Here is a 26670-nt window from a genome sequence, read left to right as displayed (position 1 = left end):
TTTTCCCGTTCAGCAGCATCTCAGTTTACTTTCTGAAATTTCACACTCCAGGCAACAGGACTGAAATAAAGGCTCAGATTCTATGCCTTGCCTCTAGCATTAACTGACATGGTTGGAAAAAATTGGGTGATGATGAGAGAACATTATTCCAGATACAAGATCAGTCCGGTGACAGCCATCTTTAAAGCTCAGCAAGTGGAAAGTTCTGTTGCCATGTCTTGAAGCACACATTTCTTCACCTTTGGTGACTCCCCATGCTCAGAAATCCAGGTTCTCTGGCTAACCAAGAAGTTAACGAACTATAGCGACAGCTATCACCTCTGCTTATCCAGCCATTGAAAATATATTCAAATGCATTCAATTAGCATGCATTTGTAGAATTTCAGTTAGCTTGGTTGAACATTTGATGGAGGTGGTCAGGGCCATCATTTTGGAAGATGCAATGAGAATGTAGTAATGGCTTCAGATGTATATAGAAATTAAGTGAAGTGTCGGAATTATGAGGCAGGTTGATGTAGAAGTTGATTTACTTTCATTATTGTTTTTTAATTTTGATATGTGTTTTTCACGTAGTTTTTCTTTTCTAAGGTAAAATTCAATAATCCAAAGTGATGATAATTAATGTTACTAGCTAATTGAGATTTTTTTTTTAGCACTATTCAAAGATTTTGTTACAGAACTGTTAGAGGCCATTCATTTTTAAAAAGCTAAGTTGGAATAGATTTGAAAAGAAAAGTTTTCTTAAAACTAATTCTTTAAATACAATGAATTGAACTCGAGTACAGTGAACGTGTTGACACTGGAAGCATATTGAGACAGTTTTTACTTTCAACAGAAATATAATGATGCCCTCATTATCAGTGAGCATGCACGAATGAAAGATGCTTTGGATTACTTGAAAGACTTCTTCAGCAATGTCCGAGCAGCAGGATTCGATGAAATTGAGCAAGATCTTACTCAGAGATTTGAAGGTGGGTGGTGTTTTCAGAGGAGGAAGCCACAGTAGCATTCTTGGTGACTGGAATGGCAAAACAAACATGTATTGTATTTAATATACATAAACTTGGGGATACTTAGGGAGTTGTCCTGGATGTAGGAAGATGGAGATAGTAGGACTATTTAGGTTCAATGAAATCTAGTACCTATGGGAAGAGTCTGTTTCTTATACCATTCCCTATTTAGAAGAAGGAGAAACAGGATTTGCAAAGGGTGTTTCCCATATGGTTCACAGACAGTAGCATTCTTTTTGTTTAACGTTCTTTTTTAGTAATTTTATAAAGGTTTAAAAAATATGAAAAAGTGTTTTAATGATATTAAAAAGACTATAATTTATATATACTTTTTTTTTTTTTTTTGAGGTGGAGTCTTGCTCTGTTGCCCAGGGTCAAGTGCACTGGCTCAATCATGGCTCACTGCAACCTCTGCCTCCTGGACTCAGGCAATTCTCATGTCTCAGCCTCCCGAGTAGCCAGGAATGCAGGTGTGTGCCACCACACCCAGCTAATTTTTGTGTTTTTAGTAGAGATGGAGTTTTGCCATCTTGGCAAGATTGGTCTCGAACTCCTGACCTCAAGTGATCCACCCGCCTCTGCCTCCCAAAATGCTGGAATTACAGGCATGAGCCACTGCGCCTGGCCTATATATATTTTTACATAAAGAGGAAACCAAAATGGCACATAATCTCACCCCTGCATATGATTAAAAAATAGATATTAAACAAAAAAAAAAAAAGTTTCCTTCTCCCTGTTTTGAATTCTTTTCCCAAAGGTAATTACTGGTAATTTGGGGTATTTTTTGGCCTATACCTAAGTATTTACTGTACATACATGTAACCAGTGCTTTGCTGGTAAATATTTAACAACCCACTAGAGAAAAAATGTATGCATATATATGTACATAAGCTTATTTTTTTTATATAGAGGAGGTATGCAACCCACAATTTATAAATAATAATAAAAATAGACTATTCTTTATTATAAAATCCACATAGCCAATTAATTCTCACAGAATGCTTTTGGTGGTTTTTGCAGATTTTTTGTATCCATGGCCAACCAAGGGTTGCAATGACAAAGAAGTGTGGTTCTTTCTGATATGGTTGTTACTATATAGTTTCGTTAATGTTAGAAGATGAAAATGAAACAACAAAGGTGTATGTTGGAACTTCACTCATTTGCCAGTGATGCAAGCAATTTTTTGCTGAATTGTATAATAGTTTTTCAAAAACCGGGAGAATGTTTCTCAATATTTTATGCTATTCACAATGTAATTGCTAAATTTAATCTGTATTATCATTTTTTTATCATGTTCATAAGTCTAAACTCTCAACATAAATTAAGCCAGACATGGTGGCTCACATTTGTCACCGTGGCACTTTGGGAGGCTAAGGTGGGTGGATTACTTGAGCTCAGGAGCTGGAGATCAGTCTGGGCAGAATGGCGAAACCCCATCTCTACAAAAAATACAAAATTTAGCTGAGCATGGTGGTATGCTCCTGTGGTCCCAGCTACCTGGGAGGCTGAGGTGGGAGGATCACCTGAGCCTGGAAGGCAGAGGTTGCAGTGAGCCGAGATTACATCACTGGACCCCAGCTTGGGTGATAGAGTGAGTCCTTGTCTCAATCAATCAATTAAGCACTGATTTTTGGTGTTTTCTTGATTTCTATGGTATAACTGCTTCCACTGTAGTGAATTCCAGGCTACCAATAAGATGTCATTGAACTAGTGTTAAAAAGAGATGAGCAGCACATCATTCTATAGTATTTCTACCGTACAGATACAATAGATGTAACTAACCTCAAAAGCATAGATAATTGTAAAAGTAATAAAATTTAACAATTGGCCAGGCATGGTGGCTCACACCTGTAGTGGCAGCACTTTGGGAGGCTGAGATGGGTGGGCCATCTGAGGTCAGGAGTTCAAGACCAGCCTGACCAACATGGTAAAACCCCATCTTTACTAAAAATACAAAATATTAGCCAAATGTGGTGGCACACACCTGTAATCCCAGTTACTTGGGAGGCTGAGGCAGGAGAATCGCTTGAACTCAGAAGGCAGAGGTTGCAGTGAGCCGAGTCGTGCCACTGCATTCCAGCCTGAGTGACAGGAGACTCCATCTCAAGAAAAACAAACCAAAAAAAGAGAAACCACAATTGACTTCCATAGTCCCATAGTCTGGTATGATCTGGCTATAACACCCCCCTGTTTTATAACTATATGTATTTTTTTTCTTTTTTCTTCTTTTTTTGGAGACAGAGTATCATTCTCTTTCCCAGGCTGGAGTGCAGTGGTGAGATCTTGGCTCACTGTAACCCCTGCTTCCCAGGTTCAAGTGATTCTCCTGCCTTATCCTCCTGAGGAGCTGGGATTATAGGCGCCTGCCACCATGCCTGGCTAATTTTTGTATTTTAAGTAGAGACGGGGCTTCACCATGTTGACCAGTCTGGTCTTGAACCCCTGACCTCAGGTGATCCACCCATCTCAACCTCCCAAAGTGCTGGGATTACAAGTGTGAGCCACCCCACCCAGCCTGACTATATTTTTAAAGATGGGACCATACTGAACATACTGTCCTTACCTTGATTTTTTTTAACCTTAAAATATTTTGGTATCATATATATCATGTACATAACTCCCTTATTAATTTTCACAGCCACATTGTATTAACATTAGATGCATAGCCCATGATCTATTGAACTGTTTTCCTATTGTTGGGCACTTAGGTTTTCTGTTTTTCTTTTATACCTTAAACAGTAGTACAGTGAAATCCTTGGAGACCTCTTCCATGATTTTCTAAATATAACTGCGTCTCAAAATTCTTAGATGTAGAACTATTGGATTGAAGGATGTGTGTGTATTATGTTTTGATAGATATTGCCAAGTTGCCTCTTAAAAGGTTGTACCAATTTAAATCAGTAGTTATTACTCAAAACATTCTGGTCAAAGATTTAGAGATTAACTGTTTGAACAATAGCTAAAGGTGACAGTGTGTTCTAAATTTTTAGAATTTATTAGCCATTTATAAAATGTTTCCCATTTGCAGAAAAGCTGCAGGAACTAGAAAGTGTTTCCAGGGATCCTAGCAATGAGAACCCTAAACTTGAAGACCTCCGCTTCATCTTACAAGAAGAGTACCACTTAAACCCAGAGACAATAACAATTCTCTTTGTGAAAACCAGAGCACTTGTGGATGTAAGCTTTTTTTTTCTCCTTGTGGATAACAAATGGACCCAGCACTGTTCATTGGAAAGATTGGGATGGGTATGGTGGCTCACGCCTGTAATCCCAGAAGTCTGGGAAGTCGAGGCAGGAGAATTGCTCGGGCCAAGAGTTCAAGACCAGCCTGGGCAACACAGTGAGATCTCATCTCTTAAAAAAGAAAAATTAGCTGGTGGTGTGCACCTGTAGTTCCAGTTACTTGGGAGGCTAAGGCGAGAAAATTGCTTGAGGCTGCAGTGATCATGACAGTGTACTCCTGCACTCCAGCCCGAGCAACAGAGGTAGAACCTGTGTCAAAAAAAAAAAAAAAAAAAGCTGTTTTCTCTCTACGGTCGGGAAACCATATATGTGTATGTGTGGGTCTGTTTTGGGGTTCTCTCTTCTGTTCTGAATATATGTTTATCCTTACACTAATACTCCTCACTGTGTTGTTTGTTTGTTTTTTGTTTTTGGTTTTTTTTCACTTAGAGACGGTCTCACTCTGTCACCTAGGCTGGAATGCAATGGCACAATTATGGCTGTCTGCACCCTCAACCTCTCAAACTCAAGCGATTCTCCCACCTCAGCCCCCTCTCCCACCATGCCTGGGACTATAGTCATGTGCCACCATGCCCAGCTAATTTATTTATTCAATTTTGTAGAGATGGGGTCTTGCTATGTTGCCTAGACTGGTCTTGAATTCCTGGCCTCACGTAATCCTCCCACCTTGGCCTCCCAAAGTTTTGGAACCTGGCTTCTTGCTGTCACTATGTTAATCACTCTAATTATAAGTATTGATACTTGTAGAGCAAGCATTTCTTCCTTTCTTTACTTTTTAAATTTTAGTCATTTTGTGGGTAGGTAATGATACCTCACTACAGTTTTAATTTGCATTTCACTAATGAGTAATATGGCTGAACATCTTTCTTCTGCTTATTAGCTATCTGTATCTGCCTTGGTGAGGTGTCTGTTCAGATCTTTTGGTTTGAAAAGATTGGTTTATCATCTGATTGAGTTTTTGAGAATTCTTTTTATAGTCTGACAAAAAAGTCCTCTGTCAGAAATGTGATTTGCAAATATTTTCTTCTGGTCTGTGGCTTGTCTGCTTATTCTCTTGACAGTATCTTTTGCAGATTGAAAGTTTTGAGTTTTGACAAAGTTCAGTATATCAGCTTTTTCTTTTATGGGTTTTTGCCTATGGTGGTATTATCTCTAAAAATCCTTTGCTTACCTAAGGTCACAAAGATTTTCACTATGTTGTCATCTGGAAGTGTTACAGCTTTACATTTTACATTTAGGTCTACAGTCAATTTTAAATTAATTTTGTATAAGGCGTGAGGTATTGGTTGAGATGCTTTTTTTTTTTCTTTTTGTGTATGGACATTCAGCTGTTCCAGTTCTGTATGTTGACAAGACTATCCTTTATTGAATTACCTTTGTAACTTCTGAAAACATCAGTTTACTATATTTGCATGGATCTGTTTCTGGATTCTCTATTTTGTTTATTGATCCATACGTATACCTCTTCACCCATTCCACACTGTCTTGATTACCGTAGCTTGATAGTAAGTCTTGAAATGGGTGATGTGAGTCCTCCAATTTTTTTTTAAAGGTTGTTTTTAGCTATGTTCCTTTGCCTTTCTATATACATTTTAGAGGCAACTTGTCCACATCTATGAAAAAGTCTGCTGGGATTTTATTGAATCTGAACATAAAATTGAGGCTGGGCATGGTGGCTCACACCTGTAATCCCACCACTTTGGGAGGCTGAGGCGGGCGGCTCACTTGAAGTCAGGAGTTTGACATCAGCCTGTCCAACATGGTGAAACCCTGTCTCTACTAAAAATACAAAAATTAGCCTAGCGTGGTGGCTTGCCCCTGTAATCATAGATATTTGGGAGACTGAGGCAGGAGAATCACTTGAACCTGGGAGGCGAAGGCTGTGATGAGCTGAAATTGCACCACTGTACTCCAGCCTGGGTGACAGAGTGAGACTTGGTCTTGAAAAAATAAAATTTTTAAAAAAATACATAAAGATAAAATTAGGGGAGAAATGACATCTTGGCAATATTGAGTGTTCTAATCCATGACCATAGTATATCTCTTTATTTATATGGCTTCCATATTAGTTATATAATGCTGAGGAACAATTGCCCCAAAACTGAGTGTCTGGAAACAAGAAACATCTATTATCTTACAATATCTATGAGCCATGAATCTGGAAACAATTTAACTGGGTGTTTCTGGCTGAAGATCTCTCATGAGGCTGTAGTGAAAGTGTTGGCCATGGCTTGACTCAAGGCTTGACTGGGGGAGGTTAACTTCCAAACTCCTCTCATGTGGCTGTTGGCTGAAGAGCCTCTGAGTTCACTCATGTGGGCCTCTCCACAGGTCCACCTCACAGACCAGTAGATGGCTTCTCCTAGAGAGAGTGATCCCAGAGATTGAGATAGAGGGTATCTAATTTGGAAGCCACAGTCATAACTTCATCTGGGAAATGATGCCGCATTGCATCTGTTGTATTTTATTCATTAGAAGCAAGTCAGTAAGTCCCCTTCACACTCGGGGGAGGGGATTACACGAGGATCTGAATACAGAAGGTGGAGGTCATTGAGGGCTACCTTAAAGGTGGACTAACCAGATGTTCTTTGGTTTCTTTTATCAGTGTTTTGTCATTTTCAGCAGATTCCGCACATATTTTGTTAGACTTATACCTAGGTATCAATTTTTTGATGCTATTATAAATGGTACTTTAAAAACTTTTTTTTAAAAATTTTTTTTTGAGACAGGGTCTCACTCTCATTGCCCAGGCGGGAGTACACTAGTGTGATCACAGCTCACTGCAGCCTCAACTTCCCTGGCTTACATGATTCTCCCATCTCAGCCTCTCCAGTAGCTGGGACTGCAGTTGTATACCACCACACCCAGCTAATTTTTATTTTTATTTATTTATTTAATTTTGAGATGGAGCCTCGCTCTGTCACCCAGGTCGGAGTGCAGTGGCACAACCTCGGCTCACTGCAACCTACACCTCCCGGGTTCAAGTGATTCTCTTGCCTCAGCTTCCTGAGTAGCTGAGACCACAGGCGTGTGCCACCATGCCCAGCTAATTTTTGTATTTTTAGTAGAGATAGGCTTTTGCCATGTTGCCCAGGTTGGTCTTGAATTCCTGACCTCGTGATCCACCCACCTCAGCCTCCCAAAGTGCTGGGATTACAGGCATGAGCTACCGCACCTGGCCATCTCTAAGACATTTTTAAGAGAAAAAACAAAAGTTCAAAATAGTGGATATATAGAATAAGTGAGTTTAGCGTGATTGCAGGACATGAGATCAATATACATAATTCAACTGTATTTCTACATACTAGCAACAAACCATTGGAATTTCGAAAGTTTTAAGTACTGGACACAGTGGCTTACACTTATAATCCCAGCATTTTGGGAGGCTAAGGCAGGAGAGTCACTTGAGCCCAGGAGTTCACTTGAGCCCAGGCAATAGACCAAGATTCCATCTCAAAAAAAAAAAAGAAAAAAAAAAAAGTCTTAGAGATTACACCATATCAGGTCACAGAGATCTATGCCATTTTAGTTAATTATTACATAGAGTTCAATTCCAAAATGCTTTTTTTCTCAGGTTTGTCAGTCTGAAAACTGTACATATACTAACTTTAAATGTTTTTCTTTTTGCATGTATTTCAATATTGAATTAGTACAAATGATTTATAAGGAGTGTCTAATTGATAATTGCTTTTCATTTTCAGGCTTTAAAAAATTGGATTGAAGGAAATCCTAAACTTAGTTTTCTAAAACCTGGCATATTGACTGGACGTGGCAAAACAAATCAGAACACAGGTATTTATATATAGTGAATTAGATTTAGTGGATTATGCATTTAAGAATATGTGTGTGTGTATGTCTATGTGTGTGTGTGTATATATTTCAAATTCTGTTTTAATATATTTCAATATTAAATATTGAATATTTAATAAATATAAATTTTAATATAAATTTAATATATATTTCAAATTCTGTTTTAATGCTTGTATCAGTCAAGGTTTAACCAGAGAAGCAAAAGCAGTAGGTGATTATACATATATATGAGAGGCATGTGTCTCACATATGCACACATACAGAGATTTCTTGCAAGGAATTATTTTACACAATTGGGCTGGCAAAGCAAGTCTGAAGTCTGTAGGGCAGGTAGTCAGGAAGGGGACTATCAGGAACAGACTGGAACCCCATAGGCATGAGCTGTCTGGGGTCTCTGAGCTCGGAGAAGGCCTAAGCTGTCTTTTAAAAGGCTCACCTGATTAGGCAGGCCCACCTGGAATGAACTCTCTATTTGACTTAAAGTCAACTGATTAGGGACTTGAATCACATCCGTAAAATCTCTTCAGAGCAGTAGCTAGATGAATTACTGGGAACTGTTATTTGGCCTAGCCAAGTTAATGCATCAAAAAGCCATCACAATGCTCAAACGCCAAAAACCACTCCAGTCTCTTTCCTTGTAGACATTGCCTCCTCTCATATGTCCTACAGACAAAGCCAGGATTGTTTTCTAAGTCATGCTTGAGTGCATTATTATCCTGCTCAAAGTTTCAGCCAACAGATTAAGATTAACTGGAAATAGAAATGTTCTGTTTCTGTTTTATTGTTATTCTCTAAGCAGTAGATATGCATAGCTTTTGTGTGTATTATGTGTTTTACAATGTTAAAAAGTCCAAGCAGACAATTCTGAAATCCAGCTAGAGTGATCAAATGATAAAAGGTTGCCTGTGTTATTATCTGGGAGGATCCTAGGTGGCCTGCCCTCATCCTGACCACCTCATAGCTGTGCCCCCCACCCCTCAGTGACTGGCGCTGACAAGTCTTCCTATTTAGTGTTGTTTATAATAAGCACCCTCCCATGCCCACCTTGTCAGTCTCCAGTTATCACCCTCGCACTTTCACTTCGTGTAATTTTTAAATTTCACAAATATGAAAAGTAGATTTGGGTCTTAAAAAGTGGCTCACCAGGCCGGGCACGGTGGCTCACGCCTGTAATCCTAGAACTTTGGAAGGCCGAGGCGGGCAGATCACAAAGTCAGGAGATCAAGACCATCCTGGCTAACACAGTCAAACCCTGTCTCTACTAAAAAAATACAAAAAAATTAGCTGGGGCTGGTGGCGGGCGCCTGTAGTCCCAGCTACTTAGGAGGCTGAGGCAGGAGAATGGCGTGAACCTGGGAGGCGGAGCTTGCAGTGAGCCGAGATCGTGCCACTGCACTCCAGCCTGGGCCACTGAGAGAGACTCTGTCTCAAAAAAAAAAAAAAAAGTGGCTCACCAAATGAAGTCTAACACCATATTCTTGTGGTTGGGATTCAAAGTTCTCTGCGATCTGACTCCAACATGAGTCCTACTTGATTTTCAAACTTTGTTGTTTCTCCACACATAGACACTCAGGAAATATTTTCTTATTGGTTTGTTCATTTATTCATCCATTCATTCAACAACATTTATTTATAACTTATGCTGTGCCAGGCATTGTGCTTCTGCCATGTAGCCTTCCCCAACCTCCAAAAACTGGTAGAGATCTCCTTCTTCCACATTCCTGTGTAGCATCCTTTCTGTGCTCATCACACTCAATTATAGCTTCCTATTTATATTTTTCTTCCACAAAATATGAGCTCCTTGTGGATAAAAATTGACCTTTTAATCATTATTTTTATCTGACAAGCCATAATTACTGAATAAATGTTTGGCTGAATAGATGAATAAATTAAGAAATTAATCACGTATGATGTCTGTTCCAGAGATGCTCATTGTTTAGTAGATGATGATGGTGAAAATAAATTGTTTTGGCCATAGAAAAATATATCTCAAGATTTGGGCTGGAAATACATTAGGAAAAAACTGGAACTTTTATTTATTTTATTTTTGAGACAGAGTCTTGCTCTGTTTTCCAGGCTAGAGTGCAGTGGCACGAACTCAGCTCACTGCAACCTTCCAGTTTCAAGCGATTCTCATGCCTTGGCCTCCCAAGTAGCTGGGATTACAGGTGCATGCCGCCATGCCCAGCTAATTTTTGTATTTTTAGTAGGGAAAGGATTTCGCCATGTTGGCCAGGCTGGTCTTGAACTCCTGGCCTCAAGCAATCTGCTACCTTGGCCTCCAAAATGCTGGGATTACAGGTGTGAAACACCATGCCTAGCCAGTTGGAGCTTTTATAAATTCTGTTAACTGTGAGGTGGAGATCACTGAAGTATTTTCTTCACTCAGTTTATCAGTGTGAACTCCATAGCTTTTATCAAATGGGTTAAACTTGATTTACCAGGTAATTAAGACAATTTTAGCTGAATTTGTTTCTGGTCTGATCCTCTTCCTTGCACAGTTAAGCTAGAAGAATTGTGAACAGCTTTTTTACAAAAAGCTGCATGTAAATAAGCAAAAGTTCAGTTTGCTAAATTTGTATATTTCCAAATTTCCATTTCTTAATTTCCTGTTGTGTGAAGAAGCAGGTTATGTAACCTCTTCATGACTTACTTTCTTCATCTGTCAAATGGAAAAATAATAAGAGTACCTAGCTGAGAGGGTTAATGTCATTAGCAAAATCTGGCTCACTGCCTGCTTATGAATGACTCTTGAGCTAAGAATGATTTTTGTTTGAAAAAGAATATTTTATGACATGTGAAAGGCTTGTGCAATTCAAATTTCATTGTCTATAAAATAATTTTTGGGGTGAACACAGTCATGACCATTCATGTATGTGTTGTCTGTGGCTGCTTTCACACTAGAATGGCAGTGTCAAGTAGCTGAGACAGCATGGCCTACAACGCCTAAAGTATTTACTATACATCTAGCCCTTTATGGAAAAAGTTTGCCAACTCCTGGTTTAGAACAATGCCTGGCATATGGTGAGTGCTCAATATATGTTAAATGTTAGCTATTATTCACATCCAGAACTTTTATGTAATGGCCCACAATGTTCATCATTTGTTTGGTTTTGGTTTTACCGAGAATACGTGGATTCAAAAATAACAGAAAGTACGTATCTTTAAAAAAAGTATTCTGGATAAAGAAAGCTCAAAAGTAAAATCAAAATAATGTTTAGAGATTGATTTTTAAGCACCTCTCTGAAAATAAAGCTGCCTGCATTTGAATTTTCATGACTTTGAATAGTAAGTAATTCAAAAATCACAAGGGATCTTTTCCCACAAACTCTGAGTCCACTGCCAGCTAGGTAATGGAAAGTAAAACATATTACCTTCCTCTACCTGCCTGAGGTGGGTCCGCCCTGTGAGCAGTGAGTGGAGATCAGGTGATTCTACTAATAGACAAACGTAGATGTCTTTAGGATCCACACAGTTTGAAGTGTGCATATTGTTTGAGCCACCATTTTGGGTGTCCGCCATGATCACACAAACTGGGTAATTATCACATCTGAACTTCACACTGTATTCAGACAATTTAAATTTAGCCTCCACTATCATAGGATATTAGAAGGCAGTATGTGGTTGTTTTAGTCAAGATGCTTTCTTTTCCCCGATTAACAGAAACCCACTTAGGCTAGTCTAAGCACAAGGGGGTGTGGCTGCTACAGGGATAATTGGGTCTCCCATAGAACCCACAGTCCGGAAGTGCACTCGGGCTTTGTGGACAATTGCAACTGGGACTGGAAATTTTTCTGAATCCTGCACATCTGCTTCGTAGTTTCCTTTTACAGATTGCTCTCTCTGCTTCTCCATTCATGACTGCCCCACACCTTCCTGATTTACTACCTGTCTCCAATCCCAATTTCAGATTCCAAGAGGGAAGAATTGCATTGGCCCAACATAGTTCAAATGTTTATTTCAGTCCAGTAGCTGCAGCCAGGAATAGGCTGTGTGTAAATCAGGGTAATCTGATTGCTCTAACAGACAACCCCCACGATCTCAGGGGCAGGGCAAAATAAAAGTTATACCTCACACTCAGAGGTGTAGGTAGGTAGGGGTGGGGGCTCTGCTCACTTACGCTCCCAAGTATAGATAGGTAGGGGTGGGGGCTCTGCTCCATCCTCTTCCACTTATTGTAGGGACCCAGGCTCTTTCCTTGTTATGGCTCTGTCATCACAGGGGGTCTCCAAATCCTCTACTGTGACCTTATCATCCATTGATGAGAAATAACAAGAACATGGACAATTTTTAGGGGTCTGATTTGGAAGATAACACACATGACCTCTGTCTACATGCCATTAGTGATAGTTTAGATTGCAAAGTATAATTCAGCTGTGTGCCCCCAGCAGGAGAAAGAAACAGGATTGGTGAGCAGATAGCATTGCCTCTTTCATAGAGAAACATAATACAACTATATTGTGGGTGGGTGTGGCAGAAAATGATTCTTAGTTTGTGTATGGGGAGGCCGACACCCCAACAGTGCACACTATTAGGGTCTTAAACTAAAGTTCAAGGCCCAACACTGCTGATAGCTAGCTTGTCAGCTTACCTCACTTCTGGAACCTCAAGCCCCTTCATTTGTGTCTTTTTTTATTTTATTTTTTAAGATAATTTCATTCTGTTGCCCAGGCTGGAGTGTAGTAGCGCCATCATGGCTCACTGCAGCCTCAACTTTCCTGGGTCAGGTGATTCTCTTACCTAAGCCTCCTGAGTAGCTGGGACTACAGGTGTGTGCCACCATGCCCAGCTAATTCTTAAATTTTTTTGTAGAGATGGGTTCTCCCTGTGTTAACCAGGCTGATTTCAAACTCCTAGGCTCCAGTGATTCACCTGCCTTGGCCTCCCAAAGTGTTATGACTACAGGCATGAGCCACGCCTGGCACGGCCCTCATTTGTTAAGGGGAATCGGAACACTTACCCGTTGACCTACAGGGCTTTATGATGATATCACTCTGGTGAGAAGATGTGAAAATGTTTTGTCAGCTATAAATTCTTACACACATGTAAAGGTGTTACAATTAGCTGTTGATATTTCTGCAAACAAGTGTGTTTCTTGGATAATATGGCTAAAGCCATACAACTAATAAGTCCCCCAGAGCTGGGATTTGAACTCAGTCTTGTAGCAGAGTCTAAGCGTTAGATGCCACCCTAAATGTCCTTTCTGAAACAGGCATAGAAACAGACCCCACTGCATAGGTATGTTGTGAGATCATGGATATAAAGTACTTATCACAGTACTTGGCGTGTAATAAGCATTCCATAATTAGTAACTGTTTTTTCAAGGGGGAAGTTCCCTCTTTGGTGAGTTGTATAATGCCCTCTTACTCTGACACAGGAATGACCCTCCCAGCACAGAAGTGTATATTGGATGCATTCAAAGTCAATGGAGATCACAATATTCTGATTGCCACCTCAGTTGCTGATGAAGGCATTGACATTGCACAGTGCAATCTTGTCATCCTGTATGAGTATGTGGGCAATGTCATCAAAATGATCCAAACCAGAGGTAAGAGAAGCTTTGAGACCATTCCTACATGGATTCTGTTTTGACTGATTTGTAAGTGTATGTGTCATTCTGGCCTTTCTCTTTACTGAGCCATGGTTGAGTATGTAAACAATGGCACAGTGCACTTTGGTATCATTGGCCTTCAAGGTGGCTACAGTTTTGTTCACTAACATAAACTCTACTTTGATTCTTACAATGATGCTGCTGACTTGCCTGGCATTGACTGATATATTTATGGAAGAATAATTCCAACTTGCATTGAAGCTTTGCCAGTCAACATGTAGACCTTTCATGGTGGTGCTGGTGGGGTGAAGGGCCCCCCTGTATTCAAGAAGGGATACTCCACAGTTCTTCTGCCCCACCTGGACTAGTCTCCTAACTAGTCTTTCCTCCTTTTTCCTTTTCTTCTTCCAATTTCCATAAGTACAGCTATCATATTACTTTTCCTGAAAAACAGCTCTCATCATGTCACTTCCTTGTATTGAAATGCCAGGCCGGGCGCGGTGGCTCAAGCCTGTAATCCCAGCACTTTGGGAGGCCGAGACGGGCGGATCACGAGGTCAGGAGATCGAGACCATCCTGGCTAACCCGGTGAAACCCCGTCTCTACTAAAAAATACAAAAAACTAGCCAGGCGAGGTGGTGGGCGCCTGTGGTCCCAGCTACTCGGGAGGCTGAGGCAGGAGAATGGGGAGGCTGAGGCAGGAGAATGGCGGGAACCCGGGAGGCGGAGCTTGCAGTGAGCTGAGATCCGGCCACTGCACTCCAGCCTGGGTGACAGAGCTAGACTCTGTCTCCAAAAAAAAAAAAAAAAAAAGAAATGCCAGTGGTTTCCCAATTTACTTGATGCTAAAGAGTTTCCAAAATCCAGCACCCATTTCATTCCAACTTTATTACCCATTCTTCCCTTTTGTTCATTATCCACTTCCGCCAACCTGACTTCCTCATTTATTGCTTGTTGAAGGAACTGCTCAGGTACTGCTACTCTTCATTTTACCTCTTCCCCTGCCTCCATATCATCTGACCCTAATCCTCCCAGCTGGCAAAAGTCTCTCTTTGGAATATATAAAGCCTATAACCCTTTATATCTATCTTTGTAATAGCACTTACAATTTTCCACCTATGTTTTGCTGGTTATGAAGAGATCTTATTTCCTCACTGTCTAGAAAGTTCTCGAAGGAGGGCCTGTTTATTGCTCATCTTGGAGCTATCACAGTGTCATACTGGGGGTTCATGTAGAGAGGTCTTGCTCTGTCACCCAGGTTAGAGTGCAGTGGTGTAATTCTAGCTCACTGCAACTTCAAACTCCTGGGTTCAAGCAGTGCTCCTCATGAGTTCACTCTTTAACAGCTCAACTTTCCTGGGAAGTGGGATTCAGTGAACCAAAATTGAATTTTAGGACTACCTCTATCTGTTTACCTATTTGCAGATTATATCAGAGCTTTAAGTCAAAAACACCAACTAAAATATTTATTTTCTCATAGGCAGAGGAAGAGCAAGAGGTAGCAAGTGCTTCCTTCTGACTAGTAATGCTGGTGTAATTGAAAAAGAACAAATAAACATGTACAAAGAAAAAATGATGAATGACTCTATTTTACGCCTTCAGACATGGGACAAAGCAGTATTTAGGGAAAAGGTAAGTCTATGTTATTCTTTCAGCATCTGACTATAAATAACTATCAGGGAAGGTGAGAATGGTTGGTACCTTTTATCATATTGCTTAGAGTGTTACAACAAAAGTTTATACTTAGCGAATATTAAATTCATTCTGTTTTTAAGTGTCAATGAAGTTAGATTATATTTAATAGTGCTAATAACTGAAGTTATGGTTTCAGATCTAAAAGGCAAATTGAGCTAGGATTTCTCTAGTTGACAGTTCATGTCAAGGACTATATCCTAATACTGGAAACAACAGCTCTTCTTAGTCTCTTCCTTAAATCTCTCTCCAAAGAGTCCTCAGAGAAAAGCTCCTAGGTCATGATGCAGGTATTGGAATGTCTTTTGATAGCTGTGGACAATCATATATACCTTGGAGTGGCATACCTATTCAGATCAACCTCTTAGTGTAATGACCTTCATTCCATTGTAATTTCCGTAACACAGAAGCATGAAATCAGATTGGAGAAAGTCAAGAAACACATACCTACACTTTCTCCAGACCCATTGCAGAGATTTACATCTCAGAATCTCTGGAAGCATGGTCACTGCAGGGCTAGGGGAGAGCTTTAACACTAGAATCCATGGTTCAAATCCCAGTTCTGTCACTTGCAAGGTGTGTGACCTCAGGCAGTTGCTCTTTTAAATAATCGATCTCATGTAAAAAGTGGGGGACATAATAGTATTTAATTCCCAGGGTGGTCATGAGGATAAATGAGATGTATGCATTGTATCTCTTAGCGCCTGGCATAAAATACATGCCCAAGAAATGAGAGCTGTTATTGGATAGACGTGTGAGACATACTTTAACTTCATGAAGATGAACCTTACAGTTTAATAGACCAACTCCATAGTGTCTATAATTTTAAAAAGTCATAATCTCTGTGCTCCAAAAAGTATTGACAATCAATTATCAAAAGCAGACTTAACACTTACTTTAGGACACAAATCACAATTTTGTCAGTGTTTACTAATCTAAAAAACATTTTTCTTCCTAAGGCTGGGAGATTAAGTTATCTAGAACCACCTCTTCCACATTTTCAGTGAGGAGAATTGCAGGGAAATTAGGTAGTTCCTCCCTTAGTATTACTGGGGATGGGATTCTCTTTTCACTGAGCCACCTTTCCATTTTGTAAAATATATTGCCAATACATGTTTTAAAACCACGAGTTTTAATAACCATGGCATAATTTTTATCTCTTCTCCTAGGTGACAGGCTACAGAAGCAATAGAGTAAAAGTCTGTTGAGGAAGAGAGAGGCTAGACCAGATGTGACATGTGACAGAAGCAATAGAGTAAAAGTCTGTTGAGGAAGAGAGAGGCTAGACCAGATGTAGGCATTCTTTTGTAGACAGCACAGCAGGATAAGGAGTGGGGTGAGGAGGAATTGGGTTACATATCTGTTGAATCAGGCTGTGTAATAGCATTTGGGGTTCCCCTAACACCTACAGATAGATAAGCAGAGATGGTAGGGAACAAGAAGCCCTATAACCAGTGTAGCTGGGAGTTACTGGCAGCCAGGAGGCCTGAGTTGTGTTGGTATCCCTGTCCTATCATACATGACCAGCCCCAGCTGCACTGTTCAAAGGGGAAGGATTAGCTTTCAAAGGCTTAGTAAAGGCCGGGTGCGGTGGCTCACACCTGTAATCCCAGCACTTTGGGAGCCCGATGCGGGTGGATCATGAGGTCAGGAGATTGAGACCACGGTGAAACCCCGTCTCTACTAAAAATACAAAAAATTAGCCAGGTGCAGTGGCGGACGCCTGTAGTCCCAGCTGCTCGGGAGGCTGAGGCAGGAAAATGGCATGAACCCGGGAGGTGGAGCTTGCAGTGAGCCGAGATTGCACCACTGCACTCCAGCCTGGGCAACAGAGTGAGACTCCATCTAAAAACAAAAAACAAAAAACAAAGGCTTAGTAAAAGTATAACGAGTTAGGGAAAATCTTATATTCTTAAAACTAAAGGGAATTATGGTTCTAGGGGTGAGCTCCCCTTTTGTGGGGTTTGGGTTTGAGCATCCTGGTCCCTATATATGGGTTTTAATGGAAGGAAGGAACTCTGCAGAAGAGAGGGCAAAAGCTTGGAGCTCTTTAGGGCAATCTGCAAGAACAGGAAAGGGAGACGGAGGAGCAGAGAGTACTGGGAGACCGCTTTCTTCCACAGTGCCCCAGCTGCACTGTCCATTGTCTGCGTGTGGCCTGCTGTCACTAGAGCACTCCCCATCCCCCGCCCCAGAATTCTCTGGTCACTCTGCAGCCATCTTAACATGTAGACAGCCCAGAGGTATCCAATAACTGATTTCCATCGTGGACGCTTCAGGATTTGGTGGCGTTTCATTCTGGAGGAATAAGGATGAAGGGTCTGACAGTTGTGGTTGTGAAGGTTTATTTGAAATCAAAATGAGGAAGCTGCTTTTCTTTCCTTAAATAGCAGAGAACAAAGATGGGGTGAAAGAAAGTTCATTTTGAACAAAGAACTTCCAACATGCGTACCCATGACTACACATAATTAAGATAGTTTGCTTTTCTCCACCTCCGTGTGGAGCTAGGCTTCTTTTTTAGCCACAGGTTGTATGGGTGAAGGTCAGTATGCCATAGACTTATGATTGGTTGAGCCTCTTTACCCAGTTACTGATTTTTACTTAGTTTTAAGTATAGCTGTAATAGTTTTAGCTTATTAGAATTTATACCTATTGCCTAGAGTAACACTTAAAATATTTGAGATTATTAGTATTTAATTGAATTTCAGTATATAATTGAATACCATTATAAGTGAATTTTTAAAAAACTTGGATGCCTGAAAGGCAAGGTTATATTTTCACCTTCTTTCCTGGTAACCTCTATTCTGCTTAAGTAGTGATTAGAACCATATCTGAAAAAAGAAATTAAAAAAGAAAATTAAAATTGCTCATAGGAAGATGTGTATCATATAACCCAGGGATTTCAATTCTAGAAATTTGTCCAAAGGGAAATAATGGGATATAATGTAGCAGTTTTACAACAGTGAAAAATTGGATTAAAAACAGGAGGCCTGAACACCCTTTATTTTTACAAAAATAATGAAGATAATTGCGGGTGGGATGGGGCAAGAAGTGGGGAAGGGGAAATTACGTTTGGTTTTTAATTTTTAAATTATTTATTTCTTATTTACTTTTTTGAGACAGGGTCTCTCTCTGTCACCCAGGCTGGAGTGCAGTGGTGTGATCTTGGCTCACTGCAATCTCAGCCTCCCAAGTAGCTAGGACTACAGGTGTATGCCACCACGCATCACTAATTTTTGTTTTTTTAGTAGAGATGGGGCTTTGCTATGTCGCTCAGGCTGGTCTTGAACTCTGGACTCAAGTGATATGCCAGCCTCGGCCTCCCAAAGTGTCAGGATTACAGGCTGGGATTATAGGGATGAGCTACTGTGTCCAGCCAGTATATTTGGTTTTTTAAATCAAAACATTCTAGGTCTAGCTGGGCATGATGGCTCACGCCTAGAGTCCCAGCTACATGGGAGGATCATTTAAGCCCAAGAGTTCAAGTCCAGCTGGGGCAACATAGTAGGAATCTATCTCAAAAAAGGGGGGGTGGGGGAAAGGAAGCCGGGTGTGGTGGCTTACACCTGTAATACCAGCACTTTGGGAGGCCGAGGTGGGTGGATAACCTGAGGTCAGGAGTTCAAGACCAGCCTGGCCAACACGGTGAAACCCCATCTCTACTAAAGATACAAAAATTAGCTGGATGTGGTGACACCTGCCTGTAATCCCAGCTACTTGGGAGGCTGAGGCAGGGGAATCACTTGAACCCAGGAGTCGGAGGTTGCAGTGAGCTGAGATTGTGCCACTGTACTCCAACCTGGGTGACAGTGAGACTCTGTCTCAAAAAAAAAAAAAAAAAAAATTTTTTTTTTTTATATAAAGCAAATTTGAATTTGAAGTGGTATGGGAATCAGATTATCTATGTATGATCAGTAACCAATTAAAAGATATAAGGGGGAGGGAGATTTCCATTCACAGTGACAATAACTGCAGCTAATGCATGTAGAACACTGACTCTCCACCAGTCCCTGCAAATGCTTTACTTACATCAATAGGCTTTACAGCAATCCATATAGTAGTGCCTCCTACGTCATTTTATAGGCAGGAAACTGAGACTTGAATAGCTTCAGTGCCAGTAGATCACACAGCTAGTTCATGGCAGAGTTGGTAGAGCCCATCTGTTTAACCATTACATCTACCAGCCTAATCAGAAAAGTTTGAAGCAGAAATGAAGACAAATAAATTTTACTGGGAGATATTAAGATAAAAGAAATGCCATGCTCTTGAATGGAATGACTGAATATTTTAAACATGTGCATTCATCCCAAATTCACTTATTCACATATCACAAACCATATTGAAAGCAGAAATATACTTTTCATTTGATAAAATGGTTCTAGAGTTTATATAAAATAATAAATAGATGAAAATAGCTATATTTCTAGAAAAATTAAAAAGGGGGTAGCTAGTAGTTTCGTATTGATAAGGCAATCCCTAATGAATGGAGACTGCCTTATCAATACAAAACTACAAGCCACCTCATTATAACATTTTCATGGCTCTTAGCATAAGACTAGCCTAACAGAGGGAGGCAACGCTGATGGGCATTTACCCTGTGCTGGGCAGGCCTGAGCAGTCATAAACTCACGTTATCTCCTGACAGTCCATGAAGCAGATGCTGTTGTCCCATTTTGTATGTAAAGAAATGAGGCACTTGCCCAAAATGACGTAGCTGCTAAGTGACAGGGACACTATTTGCATCTAGGCTGTCTGGATCCACCTGGGACACTTGAAAGCATAGTCTGATATAGAGAGGCGCCACCATAAACCAGTGGGACGGACAGAATCTTCATAGAAGACCCATGGAGGAAATCTGTGTTCTTCCTTCATGATGTTTCAGGGTTCCTTTTATCATTTCCTCTGTTTAGAAAACTTCCTTTAGCCATTCTTTTAGGGTAAATCTGCTGATGACAGATTTTCAGTGTTCCTTCATCTGAGAATGTCTTCATTTCTTCTTTATTTTTGAAGGTGGCATTTTCCTGAGTCTAGGGTTCTGGGATGGACTGTTCTTTTCTTTCAGCATTTAAAAAATATTTTGCCACTTCCAGGTAGCCTCCATTGTTTCTAATGACAAATCTGTTATTCAGACTGATTTCCCCCTATGGGTAAGGTGTCTTTTTTTTTTTTTTTCCTCTGACTGCTTTCAAGATTTTTTTCTTCAGCTTTCATAAGTTTAATTATAACATGTCTCAGAGTGTTTTTTGAAGGCGTTTATCCTGTTTGGAGCTTGTTCAGCTTCTTGAATCTTGGTTGATGTAGCTTGTTAAATTTGGGATATATTTGGCTGTTATTTCTTTGAATACTTTTTGAGCCATGTTCTTTCTTCTCTCCTTGCAGAACTCCAGTGCCATGACATCATTTTTTACAGTCCTACGGGTCCTTGAGACTTTGCTTTTTTTTTTTTCCCCCAGTGTATTTTGTTGTTGTTCAGATTGGGTAGTTTCTGTTGTTCTTTCAGATCACTGACTCTTTTCTTTGTCCCTTCCATTCTGCCACGGAAAAGCCCATCCATTGAACTTTTTATTTTGGTTGTATCTTTCAGTTCTAAACTTTACGTCTTCCATTTCATTGTTGAGCCTTTATGTTTTCTCTTTATGTTTCAAAAGTATTTATAATTGTCCATCGAAGCATCTTTATTAGGTGCTTTAAAATCTTTCTCATCTCAGTTTTGGCATCTATGATTGTGTTTTTTTCATTCAGTTTGAGATCTGTTTATTGGTATGAAGAGTTTTATACTATCATGTCCATGGTTCTAAGTTGGACCATGTTCTTAGCCAAGGACTAGATTTTGAATTCGAATACAATCATACTATACATATGCAACGATATTCCCTGTGGCTGAAGGGGAGAGAGAAAAAAGGTTTTAGATGTTGAGGGCTGTATTAGTCTGTTTTCATGCCACTGACAAAGACATACCTGAGATTGGGAAAACAAAGAGGTTTAATTGGACTTACAGTTCCACATGGCTGGGGAGGCCTCAAAATCATGGTGCGAGGCAGAAGGCACTTCTTACGTGGCAGCGGCAGGAGAAAAATGAGGAAGAAGCAAAAGTTGAAACCCCTGATAAACCCATCAGATCTCGTGAGACGTATTCACTATCATAAGAATAGCACAGGAAAGACCGGCCCCCATGATTCAGTGACCTCCCCCTGGGTCCCTCCCACAACACACGGGAATTCTGGAAGATGAAAACAATTCAAGTTGAGATTTGGGTGAGGATACAGACAAACTGTATCAGGGGCTCTTCTGCCTGCTGTATCACTCATTGGGTTTGTGCCTGCAAATGGATATAATTATGCTCGAAACTGCATATTGTATATCTCGTACAGGTTTTGCTTTTTTTCAAGTTTTGCCAGCACTAAAGTAGAAAGCATAGTTCATATGACTATTCTATGGACATCTTTAGTGCTTTTATGAGCATTTTTGATGAAGAAATTAAAAGACTAGTTGGGGCCACAATTAAACATTGACTAATATTAAGTTAGGAGAACCAATAAAATCTGTGATTTTACCAAGTCAGGCACCATATGTTCATGGAAGTTGTATATGAATGATTGTATATGTGCATGTATATGAATGTATCTATCTGTGCCTGTTTCTCTCTATATGTGTTATACTCAAATTACATTTGAGGTCTTTATTTCTGCATTAGATTCTGCATATACAGACTCATGAAAAATTAATCAGAGATAGTCAAGAAAAACCAAAACCTGTACCTGATAAGGAAAATAAAAAACTGCTATGCGGAAAGTGCAAAGCCTTGGTATGTTACACAGCTGACATAAGAGTGATAGAGGTAAGCTGCCTTTTTACAAAGTGCCTGGTCATGTTTTAGCACTAGCTAAAGCTTACTGTCGGTGAAATATTTATAGTAAAACTCTATTAATAATTTCCATTGTTATTGTGGCCATGATCTGTGTATTTGAAAAAAAGCTAAGAAGTGAAAAAGAAATACTAAATGTTCAATAATAAATAGTTTTTGGCCAGGCATAGTGGCTCACGCCTATAATCCAAACACTTTGGGAGGCTGAGGTGGGTGAATCACAAGGTCAGGAGTTCGAGACCAGCCCGGCCAACATGATGAAACCCTGTCTCTACTAAAAATACAAAAATTAGCTGGGCGTAGTGGCAGGCGGCTATAATCTTAGCTACTTGGGAGGCTGAGGCAGGAGAATTGCTTGAACCCGGGAGGCAGAGGTTGCAGTGAGCTGAAATCGTGCCACTGCACTCCAGCCCAGGTGACAGAGAGACTCCGTCTCAAAAAAAAAAAAAAAAAAAAAAAGCTGGGCATGGTAGCAAGAGCCTGTAGTTCCAGCTACTCAGGAGGCTAAGGTGGGCTGATTGTTTGAACCGGAGAGATCAAGGCTGCAGTAAGCCATGATTGCAGCACTGCACTCTAGTCTGGATGACAGAGTAAGACCTTGGCTCAAAAAAAGAAAAAAATTGTTTTAAAACATTGCTGTACAGCCACTTAATATTACACAGCCATTTTTAAAAAGCCATTAAAGTGGTCAGGCCGAGCATGGTGGCTCATGCCTGTAATCTCAGTACTTGTGAGAGACCAAGGCAGGTGGATCACCTGAGGTCAGGAGTTCGAGACCAGCCTGGCCAACATGCCAAAACCCTGTCTCTACTAAAAATACAAAAATAAGCTGGGCATGGTGGTGGGCACCTGTAATCCCAGCTACTCAGGAGGCTGAGGCAGGAGAATCACTTGAACCCAGGAGGCAGAGGTTGCAGTGAGCTGATATCGGGCCACTGCACTCTAGCCTGGGTGACAGAGCAAGACTCTGTCTCAAAAAAAAATCATGCTAAATGCAATGAAGTGTCCTGGATTAGCTCCTGGAACAGACAAAGGATATGACTAGAGAAAGAGTGGTAAAATCTGTAGTTTAGATAATAGTAATGTACTCATGTTAATATCTTGGTTTTGACGAATGTACTGTGGTATATGAAATGTTAGCATTTGGGGAAACTGGGCAAAGGGTACGCAGAAATTTTCTGGGATATCTTTGCAATTTTTCTGTAAATCTAAAATTGTTCCAAAGTAAAGTTTATTTTAAAAAAAGACTATGAAGTTTATGTAGTATAATGAAAAACTGCTTACAAACTAATGTGGAAAAAAGTAACCAGAACACAAAATTATAAAGATGCTACTTTATAGCTGTGTGAAACAGCAGCAAATACCATTGTCACTGTCAAGAGAAAAAGTCAAAAAACTTACCTTTCTACAGAAAAACAAAGGCTAGGGGAACTATACCAAAATGTATTAATATTTTGGTGGTGAGATTCCATGATTTTTTTCTCTTTTCCTAGTACTTTATGTTTTCCAAACATTCCTTTTGGGCTATGGATCACTTCTATAATGAAGAAAATATATCCTTATTTGTAAAATGTGACATCTGAAGGTTAGCCTTCTATTGCAGCCTTATATTTTGTTCTTAAAACTTTCAGAAAAAGGGTTAGAGAAATCTCCAAAGAGAAATGTGGGGTATAACTCTCTTGCATGTGGGGTTACGGTGGAGGGGCTGGGCTGGCTCAGATGAGGAGTTATTACTTTAGGGTGTTCCGTTTATCTTCAGAAAGCAGAAATCTCTCATCAGCTCAGCTGTTTGGGCAAAAAGCATATTAGGAGTCATATTGCTAAGTTCCCTTACCTTTCCAAGTCTGCTTCTTTAGCTGTAAAAGGTCCTTTCAGCTCCAATTTGGGTGATTATTCTACTAAAAATGGCCCTTTTAGACCCTATGTTTTCCTGAGGGACTAGTATGTTGGATCTGCATTTGTTTCTGAGCCGTTCACTCTAAAGTTGACTCTAGGTGGGGCCTGTGGACACGTTAGTCCCTGACCTTCTTCAATTGCACCTTGACCTTGATCATTTTCCCTGTATCCTTTGGATTGTGCCTGCTAGGGCCACTGGTGAACTTCAGCTTCACAGATTTTCAACAAACATCGCTTGTGTTTTTGAATAATAAGTATCTACCTTCAGAAGCTGGGTTACCTGGGTCCTTCTTAATCTTCCTCTCTATGAGGTGCCCAGTGTCCTCACTTGCAACCTTACCCTGCCTGTAGAAGGCAGTCAGGTGCATGGATCGTCCTCTGGACTTTAGGTGAATCCATATTTTTTTTTCCTCCAATTGTAAAATAAGTAAGACCCACCTGTTCTTCATCTCAGATTATTGTGGAGTTTTCTTTTTTTTTTTCTTAAATCACAATTATGTACTGGTTCTAATGTTCTCTTTTGTGTGTTATTCCATCCCTTTATCTGTAGGAATGCCATTACACTGTGCTTGGAGATGCTTTTAAGGAATGCTTTGTGAGTAGACCACATCCCAAGCCAAAGAAGTTTTCAAATTTTGAAAAAAGAGCAAAGATATTCTGTGCCCGACAGAACTGCAGCCATGACTGGGGAATCCATGTGAAGTACAAGACATTTGAGATTCCAGTTATAAAAATTGAAAGTTTTGTGGTGGAGGATATTGCAACTGGAGTTCAGACACTGTACTCGAAGTGGAAGGACTTTCATTTTGAGAAGATACCATTTGATCCAGCAGAAATGTCCAAATGATATCAGGGCCTCAATCTTCAGCTACAGGGAATGAGTAACTTTGAGTGGAGAAGAAACAAATGTAGTAGGTATAATCATGGATCGCTTGTACGCCTGTGAAGACATTTTTTAAAAAATATCTTTAACAGTTTGTAATATATTATATATGCAAAGCACACGAGTGAATCACAGCACTGAATATTTTGTAGGCCAACAGAGCTCTTAGTACTTGGGAAAAATTAAAAAGCCTCATTTCTAGCCTTCTTTTTAGAGTCCACTGCCAACAAACACACAGTAATCACTCTGTACACACCAGGATAGATGAATGAATGGAATGTTGGGAATTTTTATCTCCTTTTTTCTCCTTAACCTACTGTAAACTGGCTTTTGCCATTAACAATCTACTGAAATTGTTCTTTTGAAGGTTACCAGTGACTCTGGTTGCCAAATCAGAGTGACTGGGCACTTCTTGACCTTCTATTTGACCTCTGCACATTTGGCCCTGTTGAGCACTCTTCTTGAAACTGTCCCTGGGCTTTTCTCTCTTCTGGTTCTATTCTAGTCTTTTTTATTGAGTCCTCCTCTTTGCTGATCCCTTAAGGGTTGATAATTCCAAGAGTTCAATATATATACATGTATATACTGTACATATTTATATATAACTATTATACATACATACAGGTATGTATATGTAATGGTTATATGTACTCATGTTCCCTGTGTAGCAACGTGTGGTACGGCTACACAGAGAACATGAGTACCTAAAGCCATTTTTATGCTCACTACTAAAAGCTGTTCACTCTAGAGTTGCTGTAGGTAGCAATGTGTGTCCACTCTACAGTGGACAGCTTTTAGTAGTGAGCATAAAAATGACAAAATACTTCTTGAAAACTTAGTTTACTATATATGTTGCCCTATTAATATGTGTCATTGTTCTCTTTGACAATTTTCCTTTAATGGTTGATGTTCAACACCTGGACTGAATGTCTGTTCTCAGATCCCTTGGATGTTACAGGTGAGGCAGTCTGACTGTCCTTTCTACTTGAAAGATTAGAATATGTATCCAAATGGCATTCATGTGTCACTTAGCAAGGTTTGCTCATGCTTCAAAGAGCTTAGTTTGTGGTTTTTCTAGACATGTAAGCAAGTGCCTGAGTTCCCTGGAGATCAACAGGATGAGGTGTTCCAGCCGCTTCCCTCTCCATGCAATCTAGTGAGCAATGGTGCAGGCAGGGAGCCAGAGAAACTTGCCAGTTATATAACTTCTCTTTGGCTTTTCTTCATCTATAAAACAAAGATAATACTGAACTGTAAGGGTTAGTGGAGAGTTTTTAATTAAAAGAATGTGTGAAATGTACATGACACAGTAGTTGCTTGATAATTACTAGTAGCAGTATTCTTACTAAGATTCAATACAAATTATTTAAACCAAGTTTATGAGTTGATTTTTTTTTTCATTTTCCATTTGTATTTTATTAAGAGTGTCTTTTCTTATGTGATTTTTTAAAATTGCTATTTGACATGGTTTGGCTCTGTGTCCCCACCCAAATCTCATCTTGAATTATAATCCCCATGTGTCAAGGGAGGGACCTGATGGGAGGTGATTAGATCATGAGGGCAGTTGTCCCCATGCTGTTCTTGGGATAGTGAGTTCTCATAAGAGCTGATGGTTTTATAAGTGTTTGACAATTCCTCCTTTACGCACACACCTTCTCTCTCATTTGCTGCCATGTAATATGTGCCTACTTCCCCTTCTGCCATGATTGTAAGTTTCCTG

The 26670-nt window shown here is 40.0% G+C and overlaps 1 protein-coding gene and 1 long non-coding RNA gene across 3 annotated transcripts in view; one reads left to right on the top strand and one right to left on the bottom strand.

Moving 5' to 3' along the window:
• DDX58 (DExD/H-box helicase 58) overlaps positions 1-26325 on the top strand; it is a 75304-nt gene extending 48979 nt beyond the window's left edge. The window contains exons 12-18 of one of the 2 annotated variants that reach the window (XM_033237540.1): positions 836-971; positions 4039-4187; positions 7955-8045; positions 13441-13611; positions 15095-15246; positions 22001-22144; positions 24618-26325. In XM_033237540.1, the coding sequence (XP_033093431.1) occupies positions 836-971; positions 4039-4187; positions 7955-8045; positions 13441-13611; positions 15095-15246; positions 22001-22144; positions 24618-24914 (1140 nt within the window). In that variant the 3' untranslated portion in view covers positions 24915-26325. The remainder of the gene's footprint in view (positions 1-835; positions 972-4038; positions 4188-7954; positions 8046-13440; positions 13612-15094; positions 15247-22000; positions 22145-24617) is intronic. The other variant, XM_033237541.1, reaches the window with a different exon arrangement.
• On the bottom strand, positions 117-22006 carry LOC117098712. Its single transcript, XR_004443556.1, has 2 exons — positions 19336-22006; positions 117-1018 (listed from the first exon to the last, which is right to left on the bottom strand). It is a non-coding gene; the product is annotated as an uncharacterized LOC117098712 (long non-coding RNA).
• Positions 26326-26670: the final 345 nt, after the last annotated feature.

Source organism: Trachypithecus francoisi, unplaced genomic scaffold (genome assembly GCF_009764315.1).
Source record: "Trachypithecus francoisi isolate TF-2019V2 unplaced genomic scaffold, Tfra_2.0 Lachesis_group16, whole genome shotgun sequence".
In the NCBI taxonomy this organism is placed as follows: domain Eukaryota; kingdom Metazoa; phylum Chordata; class Mammalia; order Primates; family Cercopithecidae; genus Trachypithecus; species Trachypithecus francoisi.
The sequence above is the reverse complement of the archived record's forward strand: the minus strand, read 5'-3'. Positions and strand labels throughout refer to the sequence as shown.